This window comes from Oculina patagonica, chromosome 10, assembly GCF_052425735.1.
Source record: "Oculina patagonica isolate OP01 chromosome 10, crgOcupat, whole genome shotgun sequence".
Taxonomy (NCBI): domain Eukaryota; kingdom Metazoa; phylum Cnidaria; class Anthozoa; order Scleractinia; family Oculinidae; genus Oculina; species Oculina patagonica.
The window spans coordinates 686187-707748 of NC_135767.1; the positions used below are offsets into that span (position 1 = coordinate 686187).

General features: G+C 38.4%; 2 protein-coding genes and 1 long non-coding RNA gene across 4 annotated transcripts; 2 read left to right on the plus strand and 1 right to left on the minus strand.

Annotated features, from left to right (window-relative positions):
- On the plus strand, window positions 1-8118 carry LOC144629348 (major facilitator superfamily domain-containing protein 4A-like). The gene is made up of 12 exons (XM_078487585.1): window positions 1-867; window positions 2433-2610; window positions 2933-2950; window positions 3056-3334; window positions 3808-3955; window positions 4254-4384; window positions 4741-4833; window positions 5110-5190; window positions 5660-5807; window positions 6432-6502; window positions 6912-7029; window positions 7157-8118. Exons 1-12 carry the CDS (start codon window positions 539-541, stop codon window positions 7324-7326), a joined length of 1764 nt encoding a protein of 587 aa, XP_078343711.1. The 5' UTR covers window positions 1-538; the 3' UTR covers window positions 7327-8118.
- Window positions 3793-18997, minus strand: LOC144629353 (uncharacterized). Its single transcript, XR_013566362.1, has 3 exons — window positions 18892-18997; window positions 18729-18764; window positions 3793-3931 (listed from the first exon to the last, which is right to left on the minus strand). It is a non-coding gene; the product is annotated as an uncharacterized LOC144629353 (long non-coding RNA).
- Window positions 9097-20606, plus strand: LOC144629349 (major facilitator superfamily domain-containing protein 4A-like). 2 transcript variants are annotated; one of them, XM_078487587.1, is made up of 11 exons: window positions 9097-9687; window positions 13305-13488; window positions 14079-14096; window positions 14533-14790; window positions 15530-15647; window positions 16188-16321; window positions 16769-16861; window positions 17069-17149; window positions 17932-18079; window positions 19318-19521; window positions 20206-20606. In XM_078487587.1, exons 1-11 carry the CDS (start codon window positions 9395-9397, stop codon window positions 20319-20321), a joined length of 1647 nt encoding a protein of 548 aa, XP_078343713.1. In that variant the 5' UTR covers window positions 9097-9394; the 3' UTR covers window positions 20322-20606. The 2 variants fall into 2 exon arrangements, with proteins under 2 accessions (XP_078343713.1, XP_078343712.1); XM_078487586.1 differs by lacking the exon at window positions 9097-9687 and adding an exon at window positions 11198-12090.
- The last annotated feature ends 956 nt before the right edge of the window (window positions 20607-21562 follow it).

The following is a 21562-nucleotide window of genomic DNA, read 5'->3' on the forward strand; positions in this document are numbered from 1 at the left end:
TTTACGTGAAGAATATTTCAGAATATTGCATACAGCAATATTTAAAAAATACAGAAGAAACACCTTCAGCTAACAGCTAAATAAAACATTGAGTCATGAATTTTTGATGGGTGAATCTTGTCGCGAACAATGATTTTGAAACAAAATCTAAGCCTACTCAAATGGAGGCGAACAATAAAATTATTATAATGGCAAGAATGATGGAAAATAAACAATGATTTGTCCTCAAGAGTGAATATTCACGAGTGAGCTACGGGTGGCAAATAACAAGTTTGCCGGCAAACTAAAAATTTTTCGGTCGCAAGCTCTGCTTGTCCTTGAAAAGATTTCCTCTTCTTCCATTCGTGACGTCATGCGCATAAATTTCGATTTCGCGGTATCGTAGCCCGAGACAAAATGGAGAGGACTGATTTTTCAGAATTGTGGTTCGTTTCGCTATCAAAATGAAAATCTTTACTTGAAGTTTTCTCCGAAGGTGTTTGAAACAGTTTCTTCGTAAAACTACATCGTTTACATCCGTGCGGAGTCGCTTCGTAAAATGTTGGAGAATTTCTTTAAAGGAGATGTTCCGAGTATTTTCGAAACGACGATCAAGCGCGAGAAAGGTTCTCGCACCGGCGACAATCCGAAAACTTCAAGACTAAAAGATTACAGAAACGAAGAAGAATTTCTCAAAAGCGTCAAGGCAACGATATGCTATTGTGGATCGTTCTGGACTTTTGGAATGGCCGCGGCAGTGATAGGACCAACATTGCTCGAACTAGGCTGTGTTACCAACCGGCCGCTCAATGTTATGAGCTGGGTGTTTTTCTCACAAGCTTTGAGCGCTCTGTTTGGTTCAAGTTTAGGAGGTTATTTAGCAGACAGGTAAGAAAATCTATTTTATTTTGTGTAAAGTAAGTTAAAATGTTTAACGCGTAAATACTTTTGGGTTCTAATTTTTAGGTGGCAATCTTTGATAACCATTGATTTAAACGGGGTTTTTTGCTTTACCGGCAAAGCGCAATTTGATAAAATCTTTGAAAGCAATTTTCAATTCCTTCTTCAACAAATCGGATTAAGAACTTCTGCATTCAAATGAGTGACTAAAGCCATAAATTTGCCCAGGTACTAGTTGAATATAACAAAGAGCTCAGATAGAATTTGCACCTTTACTAAAAATTCTGAGTAATGAGTGGCGACTCTTGCAGCCAGCGACACAAGGATGTTATTAAAAGCTCAGAAAATACTGAACAGTGATCTTCAAATAATTAGACGATTTTTTTGGTCAAGAAACCGCCTTAAAACAAAAAAGGACAAATACACTTGTCAACAAATTTACTGACCATAGAGATTTTCGTCCTTCAGTGAGCGTTTAATTTGAAAACAATGTCACACTCGAAAAAATATCGGAATGGATATAATTCAACCAGATCGCGACCTTATTTTTTCCTTGTGGCTAAGGCGTTTGATATCATAAATTTTTGGAATTATTTTTGATTATATCTTAAGTAGCTTTATTTTATCAACATATCGCATTCTTTTTTTAACGTCCTATTTTCATTTATCGTGTGGCATTGTGTTCTGTTAAAAGTACTGAAACTTCGAAGCAAATAACAAATCTATTAAAATACGCCTGAGGTTTTCGTTCCTTAGACTTGTTTCCTATGCAATTATCTACTCTTTTGTTTCCTATGCAATTATCTAACAAAAGGCTGTCAACAGGCAACAAAGTTGAAACTATATTCACGAAAGGGAAGGCAAATATTATTAAAGAGAAATAATCTTATCTGAAGAGGAAAACAACTCATTTTTGAGTGATATAGTGCCTCGCCCGTAACATTAATATCAGGGAGTGTGGGTGTATCCGCAGTATCCGTCACTTTTTAAATTTATTAGGCGCATCATTTCGTCAAATATCATTGACAGACATTTTGCCATGACAAGGTGTTTTCCTCTTTACATCTTGCCTGTCGAATAGAAACAAAACGCTTAATTTCTGTGCTAAGATCCTTCGTCTAAAAACGTGTGATATTATTTTCCACTTGTTTACTCTAAAAACGAAATCAAACATACTACAAACAACAAGGACATAAAGGTAAATATCGTTATTATTTTCCTTAGCGGTAATTTTCACCTTAGATATAGATGCCTATATCATGAATCTGATTCACATTATATTAAACACAGTTTGCCGACAATTCAACTTCTGTTGCACATTTAATGCAGTTTACTTCAATGAATAGCTATCGCTATACCTTGAATAGATAAGGAGCTTAAGGTTCAATTCATCGTGTGAAAAACTGGAAGAATTGTTTAATTTTGTCATGTCATTAAAGATTGATTCCTATAAATACACAGTAAGGCAATTAAAAAACGGCATAGCAGTTGCTAAACAATAATATAACATACCAAGCGTTGAAGTGAAAGTTGTACCTTCTTATATATTCCAGATACGATTGCAACATCATTTTGTTGTATTGCGTGACATCCGTGGCAATCTACCTCGCTGTAATCCCAGTATGTCACGTGTTTGGCGTGATGTTGGCGTTTTTCGCCCTGCTGGGGGTCCACATGGGAGTGATTGACACTGTAGCAAATAGTGTCCTTATCAAGATACACGGCAAAAAGGTTGGTAAACAGCTGAGAAATTTCTCCTTTCAATGGAACAGACACGTGATAACAACTATAATAAGTTCAAGCAAGCAGAAGGCAGACAATTTGGCACTTTTAAAAAAGAGGTTAGATCTAAACTACCAAGAACAACACTAGTTTGACTAAGAACTTGAATCAGGAACCAACGGGTTTCACATTCAGAATTCTAACCACTCGGCTTCGCCGCGTCCTTTATGAAACCTGAAGAGATGTTGAATTTATTTCATTTTCTTATGTTGATTTCCTAAATCTGTTCAGCGTATCGTCCACTAATCTTTTTTCTTTTTTATTATTTCAGGTTGCGCCAAGATTGCAGGTAAGTTGCTGCTTATGTTAAGCTCGTTTATACAGCAAAGCATTTGATCTGTGCGGTGATTTGAAGAGGTATAGATTAAATGATTTCTACTTCTCTTGTTTCCAGTCCCTTCACTTCTTCTATGGCCTGGGTGCCCTGGTAAGTCCTGTCATTGCAGAGCCATTTCTTCGAAGCGCTTGCACGGATGGACATTTCCAAAGCAATATTTTTGGCTGGACGCTTGAGAACTCGACACTAGAGAGTATCATGGAGTACAGTGTTGTTGATGGCGTGAAAGTAAACATAACAGCATTTAATGCAACTATGTCACAGACAGCTACTCTGCATCACTACCACACCAAGTCTTTTGTACAGTACGCCTACTGGCTAATAGCACTACTACAGGTCAGTCAGTGTGTCTGTCTGTCTGTCTGTCTGCTGTGTGTGTGACTACTGCTTGTGTATCTGTCTCGAGCAACTGCCACACCAAGTCTTTTGTGCATTATGCCTACTGGCTGATAGCCTTACTTCATGCTAGTGTGTCTGTCTGTCAGTCTGTCTGTCGTGTACTGCTTGTATGTGTGTGTCTGCCCCGCCCCATAAAATACAATTTTTTTGTCCAGTTTTGCTTACTGGCTGGCTTACTATTGCAGGTCAGTTCGTCTTGCTGGCTGTCTGTCTGTCTATGTGTGTCTCGTTGTTTGTCTTTCTGTCTGCCGCTTTGCTGCGCTTCCGTTTGTGTATTTAATAGCGTGTTTTGGCGTTTTGATATTAATCGTTCCCGATTTTTAAGAAAAGTACCACAATGATCAATTTCTAAATCCCAGTGATCACACTGGCGACGTTGATCTAAAGAGCATTTACGTTCCTTCCTCCAGATACCAGTACAGTCAGGATTATTTTACCTGATCTACAGGCAGCGATACCTCAGGCGCTGGTCACCCGAGATTTTCGCCGGAAGAGTGGTCACTCTTGCTGCTTTGCCTGCTGGGAGTGCAGAGACTGCAGATGAAACAGAAAGTGAGGGTAAGGCGTCGATCAGACAGGTCAAAACAGTGTAATATTGCTTGAAGCGCTGTTCTATCATGTTGACACCATACGTGTGGATGATCGACAATATTACGTCGATATTTTTCAGTAAGTAAGTCGCACGATGCCTAGCAATGAGCACCAGACACCTGTGCGCGCTTATGTAACGGACAAGCTTGCACATTGTCCAGCTTTCAAATTTTTTCTGCTTGCGATCCAGAGCTTATTTTTGCGTTATGCTCAACAGTAGAAGTCCGCCATTACGTTTTCACATTAAGCTTATCTTTTTCGCCAGATCTGCCCCAAGTGTTCAAGCCTACCATTGATCGTTCTTCTATTAGACTATCGTTCTGCAGTCTTCCTGCCAAGATACCGCTGGTAACTTTCCTTGCCGGTCTGCTGTTGTTCCTGTTCGACGGGTTGCAGGTAATTTGAACAGCTCCTTTCATTAAGTTGCCGAAAATATTCTCATCTTTGTAGGGGTTTTTGCCCTCAAAGTGCTTCTGAAATGGTATAGAGGAAATTACAAAGGGTGGATTCAAACGTAAAACCGTGTTTAATCTTCCGTTTGGTCCATCTATTGCCAAAGAGAGCCCCAATCCAAAAGTATTGAAAGTGCTTTTTGCTGGCAGGCTAATAGTGCGATAGGCAAGAAAAATGGAGGTGGTTATAAGACGAACTGAATATGTCCTTCTGCAAAATTTCTGTGTTTAAACCTCTACATGACTTGTTTATTATATCACTATACTAAAGACGTTATTTTTTGCGTCTTTCTGTTTCAGGGTGCATATGGTGGTTACCTGTACACATATGCAGTCAAAAGTGAGATACATTTGTCTCCAAGTCATGCTGCATACGTTAACTCCTTATTCTGGGTACGTAAACAAACCTCTGACTAGTGCAGTCGGGGCAACAAGTGTTGCTTTTGGACAAATCTTCGTAAATACACCCGAACTGCTTACGATTATTATTATCCAACCAAAACCTAGCCCGCGTACTAAGAGTACTCAGTCGACGACTCCGTTGGGGTAGGGTCCATACGCACACGATATTCGGGCTTCATGTAAATATTTTGTCAATCTCTACCATTTACTTTTTATCCAATTACTGATGTTGAACTTGCATCTTCTTTTAAACTTTGTCATTTGTAGTGTTCGTTTGCTGCTGGAAGATTTATCTCTATCTTCGTTTCTGTATTTCTGGTACCGGACAAAATGCTTTTCGTAAACCTGGTAAGTGTCAAATAGTAAATCCGTTATCCAGCCATAATGTACAAAGTCCGTCACAGATTCCAGTTATTTCCCCGCCAAAATGTACCATGTACCCGTGTCTGACAGGGATGTGATGTTATTTTCCCTATTTTCATTCTAGCCCAACATCTCAACATAATTTTAAAATATGCAATGCTTGCTTAACTCGTAATGACGTATGATTAAGTTTCTTCTCGCAACAAGAGACTGAGCTTGCAACAGTAGCACGGTTCAAGTTTACTTTGACGTCTTGGACACGTCATGGGGAAGTCATATAAGGCAGTCAAAAAGTGTCAAAATTGATCAACAACTGCGTTTCATTGTATTAGCTTTTGTAATTCTGTGTGGACCACAATTCAGAATATTATTTTTATACTTAAACTTCCTCTCTCCTACCTTATACTAAAGTGTATAATTCTCAACGGAAACCCTTAAATTTGTTCCTTTACAGTTTGGATGCTTCACAGCAATCTCCTTCATATTATACCTACACGAATTCTCCCTGGCGTTATGGATTGGCAGCGGCGCGTTTGGTCTGTTCATGAGCTCTGTATTTCCCTCAACTCTATCCATGGCGGAACATTACATTGACGTCACAGGTAAACAATACTTACCAACTATGCTTTCTTTTTATCGTGCTACAAAATCAAATTTTTATTTATGGGTTTCCACCGATCAATGGCCAGATTGGTCTTGAGCTTCTTCGGAATTAAAAATTGTACTTCAAAAAATACGAAAGCGAACATTCAGAAATGAAGTGTTTAGAGTAAAGGTGCTTGGAGAAACTTAAGGTGAAGGTCTGAAACTTATTTTGAGCAGACATGACTATTTTGTTCTAATGATCGTTATTTCAAATCGAGATGCCCCCCCCCCCCCCTCTTTTGGTAAAATAGGGCTTTTGTTTTAAAATTAATGTTACAGTGAGAGCGTCTCTTTGGTTAATTAGGAGATTTTTGACATAAAATTAACAATCGATTTTCGGTTTACAAAGTATGAAAACTCCCAAAAACTGGGAACAACTAGGCTCGATTTTTTGTGAGCCCGTGTTCCTTGCCATTAGGAAGAGGATGACACACTGGACTGCCAGTAAGGATGGAAATCGAGCCTAGGGAACAACAAGCTCCCATACTATGGAAAAGTGTCGTCATAGGACAAGTGTCTCATAAAAAGCCAACTTAAAGATTTTTTTAGTATCAGTACTAATTTATTTCTGTGTATTCTAGGTTCTATAACAAGTATCCTGATTGTGAGTTCTGCTACAGGAGAGATGGTGTTTCCACTTCTTGTCGGAAAGGTGATCTTGTCTTGTTAAATGCTGTGCCTTACTTTTACCCTATCGCCCTGAGTTCAAATCTTGTATCTTAACTAATCAGAGCACGATTTATTCCGCGTTTGCCTTCTTTCTCTTCCGCAATGAATCCGCAATGGCCAGCTTTCTACCCGTTGGGATACCTTATTTTATTTTCAATTTAAGATATTGCATTCTTCGGGTATACTGTCCCCAGTTACGGTAAATATTTCATCCAGTCAAAACAGAATGAACACTTGCAAACATTCCGAACGTTGTTACGCATCATGCAGAGTGGTGCGAAAGTAGACCTCGTGTTGCTTAGTGACCACTGACGAAAAACCTTGGGCTCAGACGAACTTAATAAAAAGAATTCCTCGGGTAAACTGCTAATTATGGATATTTTCTTTCCCAGGCATTTGCGCGAGATGGACCACTCTCGTTTCTTGTGATCGGCTTGTTGGTTTGTACTTTCGCCCTTTTTGTCTTCCTGATACTGCGCATGACTGCCAGGGCTCAAATCAACCAATCAGGTAAGCGGAAATACCCTCTGATCTTCAACGCCACCTCAACCGTTAGTTAGTGCCTCTCCCCATACAGGCTTTGCATACGAACTCTTTGTCTTATCTCGTACTGATCTCATTTTATTTCTCGTTGCAGTACACGATCTATACCGCGCCGCCATTAAGCGCCTGTGTAATTGTAACCAGGCCGTTGACGATTGCGAGTATACTCCGTTGGTCACGTGTGAGGAGGAAACCGAAGAGACTGGGCACGATGAGCTTCTGAGAGGCGAGCCAGCTCACAGAGTGGTTGAACTACAAAGCTAACATAACTTATCACGCGGAAGAGCGGATATATTCAATTTTGATGTTTCTGTCTGAAAATAATAGACCTCGGGTGTAGAAAGATATAAATTTCAAGAGCTGAAGCTACAGACTGATAATAACAGCATGTTTACTTAACAATGCTGAGTAAAATGTAGAAGTGATTTTAAAATGAAATCGTTTGGCAAGACCTTTGCTAAAGCTAATGATAATGTGAGTACCTTTAGAGCGTATCAAATACACTGGAAATAATAATAAATACAGATACCACTAAAGATTTCCATTCTTTTAGCATTAAACGTTGTCTTGACTTGTAGTGTGGAAACAGAAAAGATTAGCTTAAATTATTTTAGAAACCTTTCTAATAAGGCAAAACAGTTGTCGTTTTCCGTTTTCTTTTTTTACTTGCTCAATGTAAACAATTTTTATATTTGCTTCAAAATAACGTTTTAAGTTTTCAATGATCGTTTGTCACCTGAAAAACCGATATAAAGGGAGAAATATACTTTTAAGTTCGCATTGCAGGGGATTACTTTCATGTGTAAGTTAAATAGGTACACATGTATTTACATTGGATGGGGTTCGGGTTTTTTTCCTAGCTTCTAGTAGTGAGATATTTGATAAAGGGGTGTGTGTTTTATCCAATTTTGGGATTTTTTGTGGTGGTTTTTACACTGAGAAAATGGGCTCACGCATCTACCGTTTATTTTAATTAGCTCACTATGAAATTGTAAATATGTGATAAAGAATATGAAATAATCAGAGAAAACTGAGAATAAAAAAATTCATTTTGAACTTTGCTTTAAGTTTTGTGACACTTACTCTCGACACTTCCGTCTTACTCGCTACAGTTTCGTTTCTGCTTTGCTCATAGAGCTTTAATACTTCTGCCCTACCATCAGACTTCGGCGTTACTCACGACACTTTCCCTTCACTAGTGAAACTTCCACCTCACTCAAGACACTTCTGCGTTTTACTCACCAATGCTGAGATAAGTTGAAAAATTCTTGTCTTTTTGTGTCTCGTTTTGTGTGGTTATTTTGCCCTTGCTGTTGTCGTTGTTTCTTTCCTTTTTTTGTTTGTTTGTTTGTTTTTTCCAAAGCCAGTTTTATGTCCATTTATTTGTTTTATTCATTATAAACAGAAAAAAGATTGTTTTGGAAGCAAGGTTAATGGAGTTTGTAATTGCCGGCCTTGCAACAAAGCGGCCTGGGTTCCACCCCCAGCTAGAAATAAGGAGTAATATTCCGCGATCGGTTGAAATTGTTGTTTGTCGCTTTTTTCTTCGAATTTTCACCAGCACGAAAAACTCAATTTTTAAATCAAGTTCTATCTGGGTTTCTTGGTATCCAAGTTTTTTAGGTTCAAGAGAAAAAGATTTAAAGGTTGATTTTAAATCTCGAATTCCCTTCCAGACTGCAAGGTCACTTACAGGTTGTTGTTTATGGTTGCAGAAAATTGTTTTTGTTACAGAACCAATAGATTGCTGCTTTTACTCTTTACTCACAAAGAAAGAATGATCAAAAGTAAAACAACCACCAGAAACGAAAACTTTTTGCGCTGTTTTAAGGCTTAAATTCCACATTTTTAATGGCATCTATTGAGGTTTTTCGAACAAAATTATAAGTAGAAATTGACGAGGGATGCATTAATCTAAATGAGATAAGATATAGTTTATATCTTGAGTGTTTTTTTATTGCTTACATCCCACGAGTTGTTTAAAACACAAGAACCTCAAGTACATGCAACAAGTAGAGTACATGAATTATTAACGACCACCAACCGCCAAAAGTCAGCCATATTTAAAAGTCTACTTCCAACCATCATGGCGAAGTGGTTATGGCTTGACTCCAAATCAACAGCTTGTCACTTGAGACAGGACCTGGGCTGTCAGTACCGTTAGTTTACGCCTTAAATATCGCTTTTAATGAGGGGAAAGCAGGTTGAATTGTGTGGTGTTGCCTCCATTTATCGAGTCCTAAACAACTCGTTTGGTTTCAAATATGAGAACTTGATGACTGTGTATTTGAATGGTCGCTGTCTTCACACATGACGCGGAGGAAAAGACGTTATGAGTTTTACTTATCTTCTTGGCTTGACTATCGCTCAAGAACGGGCCTCGAGGAAATCGACAGAAACTGATAAACTAAACACAAGTTCTTGTTTACCTCGGCGTGTTCTTATAACAGTTTTGTACTGCGGTTGTTTCTTCTCGTTTGGGACTACAATGGCGATTCTAGGGCCGACATTGATCGAGTTAGGACATTTGGTTCATCATGGTTTGGATATGATGAGCTGGTTATTCTTCACGCAGGCGGCGTATGCCTTACTTGGAGCAAGTGTAGCTGGGATAATGTTAGACAGGTAACGTACAAATCAATCAACAATCAAATTGTCAACATGCTAAAAATCCCTGTTCCCTCTCGCAAACTTATCCCGTTTTAGTAAAGTTAACCACTTTACTAAATAAATGCAAAGCATCTCGTTAAATAAAATGCAAGCTAAAAATACAAAAACTATACCAAACTCAAACTCCCGTCTCGAAACCTGTTTGTTTATATCTAAACTTCCGGTTGATTTAGATAGGTTCGAGTTGATCGCATTTAAAACGCTGTGTTGAGTTGTCAGAAAAACTAAATCAGTGTTCAGATTTGTCTTATCGATTTATGATTAAATGATTATTTTTTTTCTTTGTCGATCATTTAGAAATCACAAAAAACGTTATATGTGCTTTCTATTCACATATGGGCTGCAATTCCCATGATGCTTTACGAGCCTATCTTTTTGTCGTTTCCAGGTTCCTCTCGATTTTTGCTTCAGTTTTCTGTTCAGTTCAGGTCTGTATAACTTACAAAGAGGCCAAAATTTCATATGGAAGCAGATAAATGGCTTGGAAATTCTAATTAATGGATTGTAAAACTTCCCTCTGACTTCCCTGTTTGGCCATCGTGAGATGAAATCTAGAAACAGGGTAACACTACGAACTTCCCCGCACCCATTCCTCCTTATTATATAGAGCAGGTCACCTCTCCACAATAACTGACGCCTTACGATCACATTTTAGTCCAGACTCTCTAAAAACTTAAAATTCTCCATTAGCTCTCTAATATAAATATTTTCTCTGCAAAGCTTTGAAATTATCATACACCAAGGCTGAAAAATATTTAAAAAAATTACGTTCTAAACCTTTCAAAGGCGGACTTTAACTGTCCGAGGAATGTTTCTCTAATTTTTTGGGTATTTGAACTTGTTTTGACCGTTATTTGTACTGACGCCTGAAGTGGATTTCTACATCTCTTTTATAAGGTCGGTAAAAAAAAATCTTAAGATATCACACCAACCCTTAAAAATTAAAATAGAATGTTAAAAATGTTAAAAACTAAGAAACGGCGGGAGGGCAGGGCATGATTTTAGGTAGTTAGGGAGGAGGGAATACTAAGAAGATTACCAAATTACAGTGTTCTTATCAGAGAAACTGTTTTGTTAGTCAATATCTTCAAGAAAAGTGCGGAGGCTTTAGCCCCGCAGCTCCCTCCCTCCCCTTCCGCCTTGCGTTGTTTAGTACATCTTATAAGAAGCTTTGTGTCACCGTGAAATCAAATATTAAATCACTTGTTTGAATTTTGATATGAATCAGTTTTATTTTCCAAAGTTACATTCTAATAAAATTACTATAATGGGGTTTTTCATTACCTCGTTTTTCAAAATTTGATTTCCATTCATTCAGTTAACCTTGACTTTCAAAGCCAGCAATTGACCATGGGAAATTTTTTTTGCTCTGCTAAGAAATGACACAATTATTGATTGATAAGTTATTTTAAGCTGGCTTAAAGCAGTTACTGTACGTATGACTTCACTGGAAAAGGAAAAACATTTATGAAGGATAATTGATGCTTGTCATTTTTAAACTGGTTTAAGGAGATCAAGTGTGAACGGACCATGGTTTCTTTACCTGTCTCGCAGCAGGTTGTTTACCAGACATGTTTCAATACGTTAATTAATTGCTTCAGTGTTATTTTGTTTAAACAGCAAACACTGAATTGTGTACCAAATTACATAAGGAATATCTACATTTTGGCAAGTGCTGATAAAACCGTACGAAAAAGATTACGAACGAAACTGTGCCCTGGGCTGAACAGTGGGAGTTTTTCACTGACACATGTGTGATGAAAGTGTCACAGAGGGCAGGTTGAACCTGTTATTTTGCTTTTGCATAACGTGGTTTACAACAGAGCAGGAGTTTTATACTTGCGCTTCAAGGCTTCTTGAAAATATAACACAAGAAAAACAAGATACCAACTGGCTTCTAGCGACAGGAAAACGTACACTGGACCGCAGAATCAGAATACGATCAAGTAATAAGTTTCAAGCCTAGTGAAATTTGAGTGGCTAGCTAGTCAACTACTATTTCCCATTTGGCAGTGGAGGGCACGGCTTCTTGACCGTAACAACACAAGAACAGCGCAATATGCTCCGGCAAGTGATATTCCCAGTAATATGGCGACGGATCAAGTCTTACGCGGATCAAGTAGACGATCTAAGAAGAAGCTGTTCTCCATATTGCCGATCCAGTTTTGCCCATTTTCTCTATTTTAGCACGTTTTTCATGTTTGGCATGTCCGTGGGTATGGCTGGACCAACACTCACGGATTATTTGATCTCGTTTTTCACTAATATTGACATTATAGACGCGCTAAGTTGGCTTTTATTTACACAGTCGACTTTTCGGTTCGTGGGCGCCATTGTCGCGGGTACCCTTGTCGACAGGTAATATACTGGTTCTTAATTTCTTTCTTGACCATAGACTCAACAGGTTTCAAAAACAAGTTCTACATGGTCTCGGTTTTCGATTGCACGAATTTAAAATCTTCTTTCTTCGGCTATTCTCCTCACATAAGAAATGTCATCTGAATTTTTTTTTTTTTTTTTTAAAAAAACTTCAAGAACGTCGTAGAAAACTCGGTCATGCATGTCTACTTTTTTAGTGACAACCGCGGTTTGTTTCCATTTTTAAAGGGCAGTTATTTCTTCTTTACCTTATTTAATTTTTTTATCCAGCGCTATATTTAAGTTTTCCTTGTTACTGTTTCTATATATCGCCCAGCGGACGCACTTTGACATAACTGACCATCAGTGCGATGAACTTGAGTTGGTACTTCAAGGGTGCCTTTTTCACCCTCTTAGGGACGGACCATTATTTTTTGGAGGGGGGTGATGAAAAACATTGAAAAAAATTGTTTGCAGGGCCTGGAAAGACAAAATAAATTGTGCAAAAACGATATGTATAAAAAAAATAGTAGATCGAAAAAAATGTGCAGAGGTGCATAAACTAAAAAAAAAAGTTGCAGGGAATCTCCCCCCCCCCTCCAAGAAAATAATGGTCCGTGTGAGAAAGGGTAGCGACTTTAAAAATTTTAGTGTTTAAAGGCTCGCAAAAACGGCGTTTTCTGCGGACTAGCACGGAGAGGATTAAGTAAGTAAAGGGTCGCAAAAAAGGCTTTTAACCAAAAAGGTACAGCAACGAAATCTAAGCACTAGAAAAGGAAGTAGAAACTGAACAGAAATTCTTGGTAGAATTTACATCACAAGTGAGTGGGTTTTCATACTCTATCAATAACAAAAGGGGTTGACCTAGCACATCTTTGGGGTTTTGGAAGAGGGTAAAATATTTTTGTCTTCTGTTTGTAAAAGGGGTACCATTTCGGTAAAAGTTGCTTTGTAAAAAAGGGGTCAAACGTCCAGGCGGAGCCTCTCCGTGTAGAGCATTTATAAAGTCCCCAACGCCCCTGCCCGGTCATTGCAAGGGTAACTTGGAGCGACAAAGTCATTATACACTACATAACTTGGAAAATTTTTTATTAGTATCCCATCCAGGGGGGGAAAAAACTTTTTTTTCCTCCCCCTAAAAAACGGCCCCAAGGGTTTTTTTATATAAAACACTGTAGAGAAGATAACTTTGTTCTTTTCCCATTTCTCCACAGATACGAAATTAATCGTAACTTACTGCTACTGTGTTTTCTGTTATTGAACGCCGTATTCTTGGCAGTGATTCCCATGTGTCGAACACTGTGGCTTCTAATATTATCAACAGCAGCTGCGGGATTCTCTGTCGGGATACTGGACACTGCTACTAATGTACAACTTATTGCAATTCACGGCAAAAAGGTAATGTAAAGACAGATCAGGTTATATGTATCGAGCATAACACAGCGGCTGACCATTAAGCAAACTCGCAATCTGATTGGCTATGTAAGCGCTGTCTAATTTTCGATTGACTTCCCTGGAAGCGCACGCAAGTAAAATTGACGAAATCATAAACCTAAACTGTATAAAAAAAAACAAAACAATTTACTTTCACGTCATTTTATTTTCTTCTCCTATGTTTTTGTCGTTACATTCCTCCTCTTCTCTTTTTTTTTTTTCTTTTTTTGTTTTTGTTCTAAATTTTTTGTTGAATAGATCGGTCTCTGGGTTATGCTAAAACATAGCTGGATCGCTCGCTCTCGGTTCCTACCGACTTTTTTTAGTTGGGGCGGGGCTTCGCCCCTCTTCAACTATGAGCCGATAGAAACCTCAAGCTTGCAGTTTAATTGTTACAAATGGGATCGGGATTTCCCGTAATTGTAAGTCGAGCGGGAATCATCTACAAGCATGTTAGAAGAACTCCCCCCCCCCCCCCCCACTCAAATTAGCTCTATGTTAATCTGAGTGTTGTGTTATTTTTTAATAATTTTTTTATTTTTATTTTTCCAAAGGTTTCTCCTTATTTGCAGGTGAGTCAAAATATTTTCGATTTTTTATTTTCTTTGTCTTTTAATCAGTCGATCCATTTAAGATTAAGATCTAAAAATTTTCAGCTCTGCGGCATAGTTTTTACACTTCCAAGTACTTGAAAATTTTGAAATGACGCAGTTAAAGTTATTGAGGTGTTTTAAAAGTGATTCCTTTACCGATTTATACTGTAGAAAATGTCTGTTTGTAATTTCCATACATTTCTTTTTTATAACGAAATATATGTCAAACAATTTATCGTAATTCTAAGAGCTATACTCATAAAATACCGACACTGTTAAGACAATTCCTATACTTGACTAGTGTTATTTACATTCTTATCACCTGTCTGCTTGATAATGTTTTGGTATTGTAAGGAGAACCCCGATGTTGAACACTTTTATACAACAAAGATGTGACATTTGCTTATTTTTTCAGGCTTTGTACTTTTCATATGGTTTCGGCGCATTTGTGAGCCCGCTAATAGCAGAGCCATTTCTCAGTGGTACACCCCACCCAGATCTCGGGCTGCCGGCGGCCAGGAGAGGGAATCCGCTACCATACGGTGGAATGGGGCATCGCAGTCACCATAAGTTATCTCACAGACCATCTAATCACTTAAGAGATACAATTCCTGGACCAGAGGAATACAAAAGTGAGGTCCAGGTTGCGTACTGGATTATAGCTTTAGCACATGTGAGTTGTTCCACTTTAGTGCATTCTTACATGACGTGGCTACTTTTAAAGTAAGGAATTAATGCAACTAAAAACTGAAAATCTTATCAACCGTATAAAAAGCTCCGTGGAGTGGGTAGGCTTTTTCATTTCCAAGGGATTTAAAGGTGACGTCACACGAGATGATTTTTGACAACGATTTTAAATTACGAGACAATTTTTAACGCAATGTTCTTGCGGCAACGGCATATTTCAAGAATCGATTAAACGTTAAAAACTTCAAATCGTTGCGTTAAGAATCGTCTATTCTCAAACTCATTAATAATTCATCAAGTTAAAACAAAGAAAATTATAACCGTGACGGTGGTTTGGAAACCCGACCTTAATTAGCATAGATTTTTACGATTTTATTTCTCCGTTTACTCCGTAGTTTTTGTTTCGATTGAGAAGAATATCAAACACTCGAGACAGTGTTCACGGCTATCCAAACACCTCGAATTTCGGTGTTTGGATATCCCGATGAACACTGCCTCTCGTGTTTGATATATTACGTGCGCCATGTTAAACGATCTTTTAAGTCATGAATTACAGCTGCAAGTCTTCTTGTGTTACCACCTTAATCAACGAGAGAAAGTTGGGGGGGGAGGGGAGGGGGGCGGTTACTTGAGGAGGAGGAGAAGGACTTTATTTTTTTTTTACGGTATATGATTTGTATAGTGTTGGACTGTAGTACAAACCAATTGCCTTTGTTTCTTTGTAGATACCGGTTGTGATAGGCCTCGCATACATTGTCATATCTGACAAGTGGGAGGAGCATAAATTAAAAAGAGCCGCTGCCGCCAAGACAGAAGGCGATGTCCCGGATACAGATATAGAAGGTGGTGTTATTTTAAATTAGTACCATAAAGAGTCTTTTGAAAGACTGTTGTAAAACCATTACCGAAGTAATCACATCTGGCTAATAACCTAGTGGGCCAATCAGAACTCGAAAATTTAAACTTAAACGGGTGCCAAGCGCGGAAAAACAGGCAACTAATGACGAACATGGGAAAACGCGCGTAAGCCACGCATTCAAGTAAGGGCTGCTTCAGATTGGTTGAAAAGACAGCATGGTTGGTCTGATTGGTTATTGAACACGTTACAGGAGTTCTTTAACGAATCAGCTAGAGCTGCTGTCGAAAACCGTTCTCCATATATGGTAATGCTAGCAGGGAGTAACAGACTTAAGTGCAGCTCAGGTTGTGTGTTACGAGGAAAATGTCTTCGGCTTTTTTTAAAAAACTTAAAAAATAATTAAATTTTCCTTTTTTCAAATTTAAACTAAAGATATTGCGTATATCTGTTTGTAAGTAGTCGTGTTTGCTTACGGCCCCACATTTTGCATTTGTACGAACTAACAGCCCCTTGATTTTTTCTAGGCGTTACAACTAAAGTTCACTTGGACAAGGAAACTCTCAAGAAACCCGGTCTGTGTGATAACCCAAACAAAACGCAGATTCTGTGCATTACTTTCTGGACATCATTTTTAGTTTTTCTTTACGATGGAATGCAGGTAAAAACAGTTTTCTTAACATGTATTGCCGTACCTACAGTTAGCGCCAAAATCGTGACTTTCGTTCAAAGAGCCCTGTTTTAACAAATTGTAATTAATGGAAGTCAAGTTATATGACCCATGGGAGAAGGGGAAGCGAGGCCAGCCGCAGTTGCGCGAGATTTCATTGTTTCTCCTACATCTCCATACTTGAAGAACTTCGGGAAAGAAACATTACGAAACAGTACTACAGTTTTTCTACAGTTTTCTCTGGTCTACCTGATTCCATGAAACGTTTGTAACGTTTTGTACAATGTCTCATGGCACATGTGTGATATCACTTTTGCAATAGTTGGTATTTCAGACCTTCTAAATTGCTACCACAAAGTAACTTTCAGCTGTTCCATTAGGTATCAAACAAGTTTTAAATATTTCTTAAAATCGACGTTCTATTGTATCCTTTGTCAGGGGTCCTATGGAGGGTACGTCTATACATACGCAGTAAAGAGCCCACTTCATATGACGTCAGCGCAGGGCGCATTTCTAACCTCAGTGTTTTGGGTGAGTAAAAATGAAAGAGTTATAGGCAACATTAACATTATAGAAAGGGTATTTGTTATACTTTTCTTCTTTTTTTAATAAAGCATATACTGTTATATTTTTTTTCTGGTTCATTTTCCCTTTGTTACTTTGTATTGTTATTTATGTATGTCAAGGGCTCTTTAGTTTGATAAGAATAAGTGTTTAATACTACTAATTTCTTCGCAGGGATCACTCGCCTTAGGTCGTCTCATATCAATACCTATAGCCTTGTGTATGCCCCCAGCGATTATGCTTCTTGTAGATTTGGTAAGTTGTTTCAAGTTCTTTATTTATCATTTGATAAACAATAAAACAACACATGACAGACACTTCCCGGGAAGACTTCCGTGGACCCTTGACCAAGTAATGATATTTGGCTAACTACAACCAATACTAATAGCACTGGGAAAAAAAATCGGTAAGTTACTAGAAACAAAAACGTGCAACTAAGCCAACGCGGAAAACGCGGATGAGCCAACGTGCCCGCTGAAAATCAACGTCTTGAAATCTACCACGAGAGAAGGAAGCGCTATGATTGGCTCGTTTTAAGAAAATTGCGTTGTAAGTTGCGATCGACGTGTCGCACGCAGCAACTTGATACGTAACGTGGCGAAAAGTATAGGACAGTTTTTCTTTTCTTGCACTCGCAACGCAACATTTTGTTGCATTATATACAGGTTGCAAAAATGGGCTGTTTGTTACACGTGAGGTTTCTTTTTTAACACTTTGAACTGGCAATGCAATGTTTGTTGCGTTGGAAGTATGAAGTTGCAAGAAAGATTGCCTCGTGTAACATGGCACTAACCAATGACTTACTTATAATCACAGGACCGGCGTATTGAACATACCATAAAACAAACCATATTTGGCACACAGAGGTGTTTGAAGATGATTTTTTTTTCTGTGTGGGTGTTTAGCTACAGTAAGCTGTAGTATGTTACTTTTTTAATTATGAAGTTTCTTTCCCGCAATTCAAAGTCTTTCAATTTTCTCGTTCTATCTTCCACTTATAGATTTGACACCTTATTCAAAACCCTTTTTTCTTTCAGATTGGCTGTTTGGTATCTAGTTTATTAATGTTAGTCTTCAGAGCAAGTGAGTCTGCGCTGTGGATGGGAACTAGTACGTTTGGTCTTTTTATGAGCAATGTGTTTCCCACAAGTGTGGCATTAGCAGAGCAGTATTTCAATGTTACAGGTTTGTTAAACTGTTTTAGTATTAGGGCGGGGTATAACATGTTCTAACAACCACAATAAAAATGCTTCATTTTAAAATATGACCCATGCTCAGCAAAACTACGGCATTTTACCGCTTAAGCCTGGTTTACTAGCGACGCAAGCAAAAGCGCAAGCTCAAGTGCAAGGATAACAGGTGAGCTCTTATTTCTCCGTGAAAAGGCTTTAATCGACGCTAAACATGTCAGTAAAGTCAAAGATTTTTTAAACTTGAAATTCGTTATAGTTAGTGGTTCGTACTTCACAAGGAGCAGGAATTTGGTCATATTTCGCGTTGTTGTTTTTGGCAGAAGATGCCCAAGAAATGTATCAAGATTTATAACGCACGTGCTCGCCGCAGCAGAGAAAATTAAACGAGCGACTCATTTTAGAGTCCTCTCTCACACCATGGCTGTAATAATTATCAAGTTAAACATGGCTTATAAATGCTTGTCAAGCATTGTTTTCGATTTGCACCACGCAAAATTTACCTCCCACGAGAGACGTAATTATTTATTATGCAAACGAGAGCCTTTTACAGGCGCCGGAGTTTGTGTGTATACAAAACTTACAAAATGATACAGCTTCCATTCAACTAAATATTGCGAAAAGTATAAAGCTTTTTTTGTTACCTTTGCTTTATAGTTTCCTCCATCAGCATTCCGGATCTGCGAATACAGAAAATTGCATAAATAGGTTTACAGTCTGGCGGTGGAAAGTCATTCAGAATTCAGTCTTGCAATGTCTTGCATTGTTTCTTAATTCTGTATTTGTTTTGCTATATACGTGACAAACCTCTTACAATCCAAAGCTGTTTTCTTCGCCATTCTTTGATTTCGTTGCCGTTTGACAATTTCCTCGAAGTCTGCATCAAATTTCCCCTCTATAGTATCAAGGGTTTTCGAATGCTTTCGTCGTAGAAAGTCAAATTCGAGCGTAGTTTCTTATTCATAATTAAAACTTTTCTCGCAAAATCTGAACTGAACTAAATGAAAATTGCCTGGCGCGCGCGGCCTGCACGAAAGGTTTTTGGCGGGAAAAAATTATTTTAGCCGTGACGGACGCCGGGAAACCAAGGTGGAATGCGACCTTGGAATGGTAAATTTTTGCTGCCTCCCAGGGGCCTGCTAATTGGCTGTATTTGTAAAGGCACGGGATAAAGTCAAGTAGTCGTAGCCCTTTTCAGCACACCAATAAAACAATTTTTATTTTTATTTTCAGGTACTGTGACGTGTATGTTTGTTGTAAGCGCAGCTATAGGAGAGATGATAATTCCACTCATCGTGGGCAAGGTTTTCGATTACGTAGGTGCAATCAGTTTCCTAGCGGAGGGTTGCATTCTGTGTTTCGCAGCATTTGGAGCTTATTTAGCAGTGTTAATTATAGGAAAGGGTGCTGCATCTCACGACATCCACAAGAGGGAAGGTAAGCTGTTTGAAATAGTTTTGCGTTAATTAAAGTGATTCTGTTATTATAAACAAACTTGTTTCTTTTTTACATTTAAATCAAATGAAGTCTGCATTGTGAAGGAAAACATGAATAAGGAAAATATTAGATATGGAAAAAGGATTATGGAAGGTAAAAATTTGACATGGTTGAAACGAATTGCGTTGAGCCATACTTGGTTTTAACTTTTCAGTTGTAAACTAGTAATAAACCTATAAACAAGTAGCTGACTGTTGGCAAACTCGCGATCTGATCTGCTAAACGGTTTTTTGTGTATTACTGCCTAAAATTATTAAATAAAACCGTTAATAACTAATGTTTATCGATATCATATATTTAATAAAACAATTAGTCTGCTCCGCACCAAGAAAACTATCGACCGATATAAACCTCGAGCTTACAGTCCAATAGCCAAGTAGCAGCAACAGCGCGCAGCATCAGTAGCAGCACAAGCAGTGGTAGTCACAATAAAGCCAAACGATTGAAGTTCATGAACTAAAAAGATCGGCCATGCACGTGGACAGACGTGAAAGTGACGATTTATATCATGCTTTTAACGGGCTTTGCCTTATTACAAAACTTTTTACTAAATAACCACTATTTATTTTACCATTTTTATTAAATTATTTTAATCTATTTCTTCCATCGTTTCGTACGTTTTAGTTATTGGAGAGGGAGATGGAGAGGAAGAAAAGGAAAAGATGGATGGCAACACAGAACAAGATTATGATCAGCCCGTTTCTAACGATGCTTTAAAAGATAAATCGCCGAACAGATAACGACCGTGTACAGGAAGTAGCGTTGAGTAATATATAAAATAAAGCAGCCCGGAAACAAGCACCGCAAGCTGTGGAGAAGAATTTCGGCCGTACGAGGTGACGTACGTCGTTTTTTAAAGATTGCGTCATTATAAGTGTCGTCATACGGCATCAGAGAACTTAGTTGCCAGTAATCGAAGCTTAGAGCCTCAGAAATAATGACATTTAATGGCAAATTGGAATTACATTGAAAGCATCACTGGAAATGGTAGCCGTTGTCAGAATCATCAATTTGAACGGATGGTTTCTCGGATCTCTGTATATTGACATTTGGCAATGCTGCTTTGTCAATGGAAAACGCCACTGACGATATAACAGTGGATGGACCATTTAAATAAAGTTGAGCGACAGTTTGACCATTTTGGTTCTAACTGTGATGAAATTGCAGTACGTCTTAATCAGATTCTGCCATCGTTATCATCGTCATCACTGTTACGTTGACTGCAGTCATGAGGTAAAAGTGTTAGTGACCACTGCTTTTAATTTAGTACCCAGGTGAAATGAAACGAAATGTGAGTTAAACCGGCATATGAAGTGTTTTTTTTTGCGCTAGGTTTCGTTTTGGGGCATAAGAAAATTTGGAAATGGCCCAATCTTAGTGCCAAGAGGATAGAAATCATTTTCTCTCGTGTGCCGTGTTACCGTGCATTACCACGAGCACTTGAAAACAGAGCCCATTCTGAGTAGAATGTTAATAATTTTGTACAAAGTGTCTATAGTTTTGTACTCATTATATGAAATAAACTTAACTGTTAACAAGACGTTTTCAAAGTGACGCCCGGACAAATAGTGTTGTTCACTTGGTCACAATCTCGTAGAGCCGAGCTTCTTGCCATATATTGCGAGTTCAGGTACATGTATCATCATTACTAGTTCCTTTTCCTCTATGCGCTTCTAAAGTCTCCTTCAAAAATGTAATTTGGTTAGTCATTTAACGCCTCTCCTTACCAACAGCTGATTGAGGAAGATTAAGAGCGCATTCGTTTCCTATAGTTAGGAGACGCGTTGCCTGGCGAAACCATAACGGCTGTGAAGTAGGCTGCTATGCACTTTGCCTGTGTTGCAGACGAACTAAAATCAGGTATAATCCGGTATAGTCTATACCAGGGTTTAGTTCGTCTGCATGGCAGGCAGCTATGCACTTTGAAAGCTAAGGACTTCTGCCTCTCTCAGTTTTCTGTATTCTCTCAGCATCTCTTAGT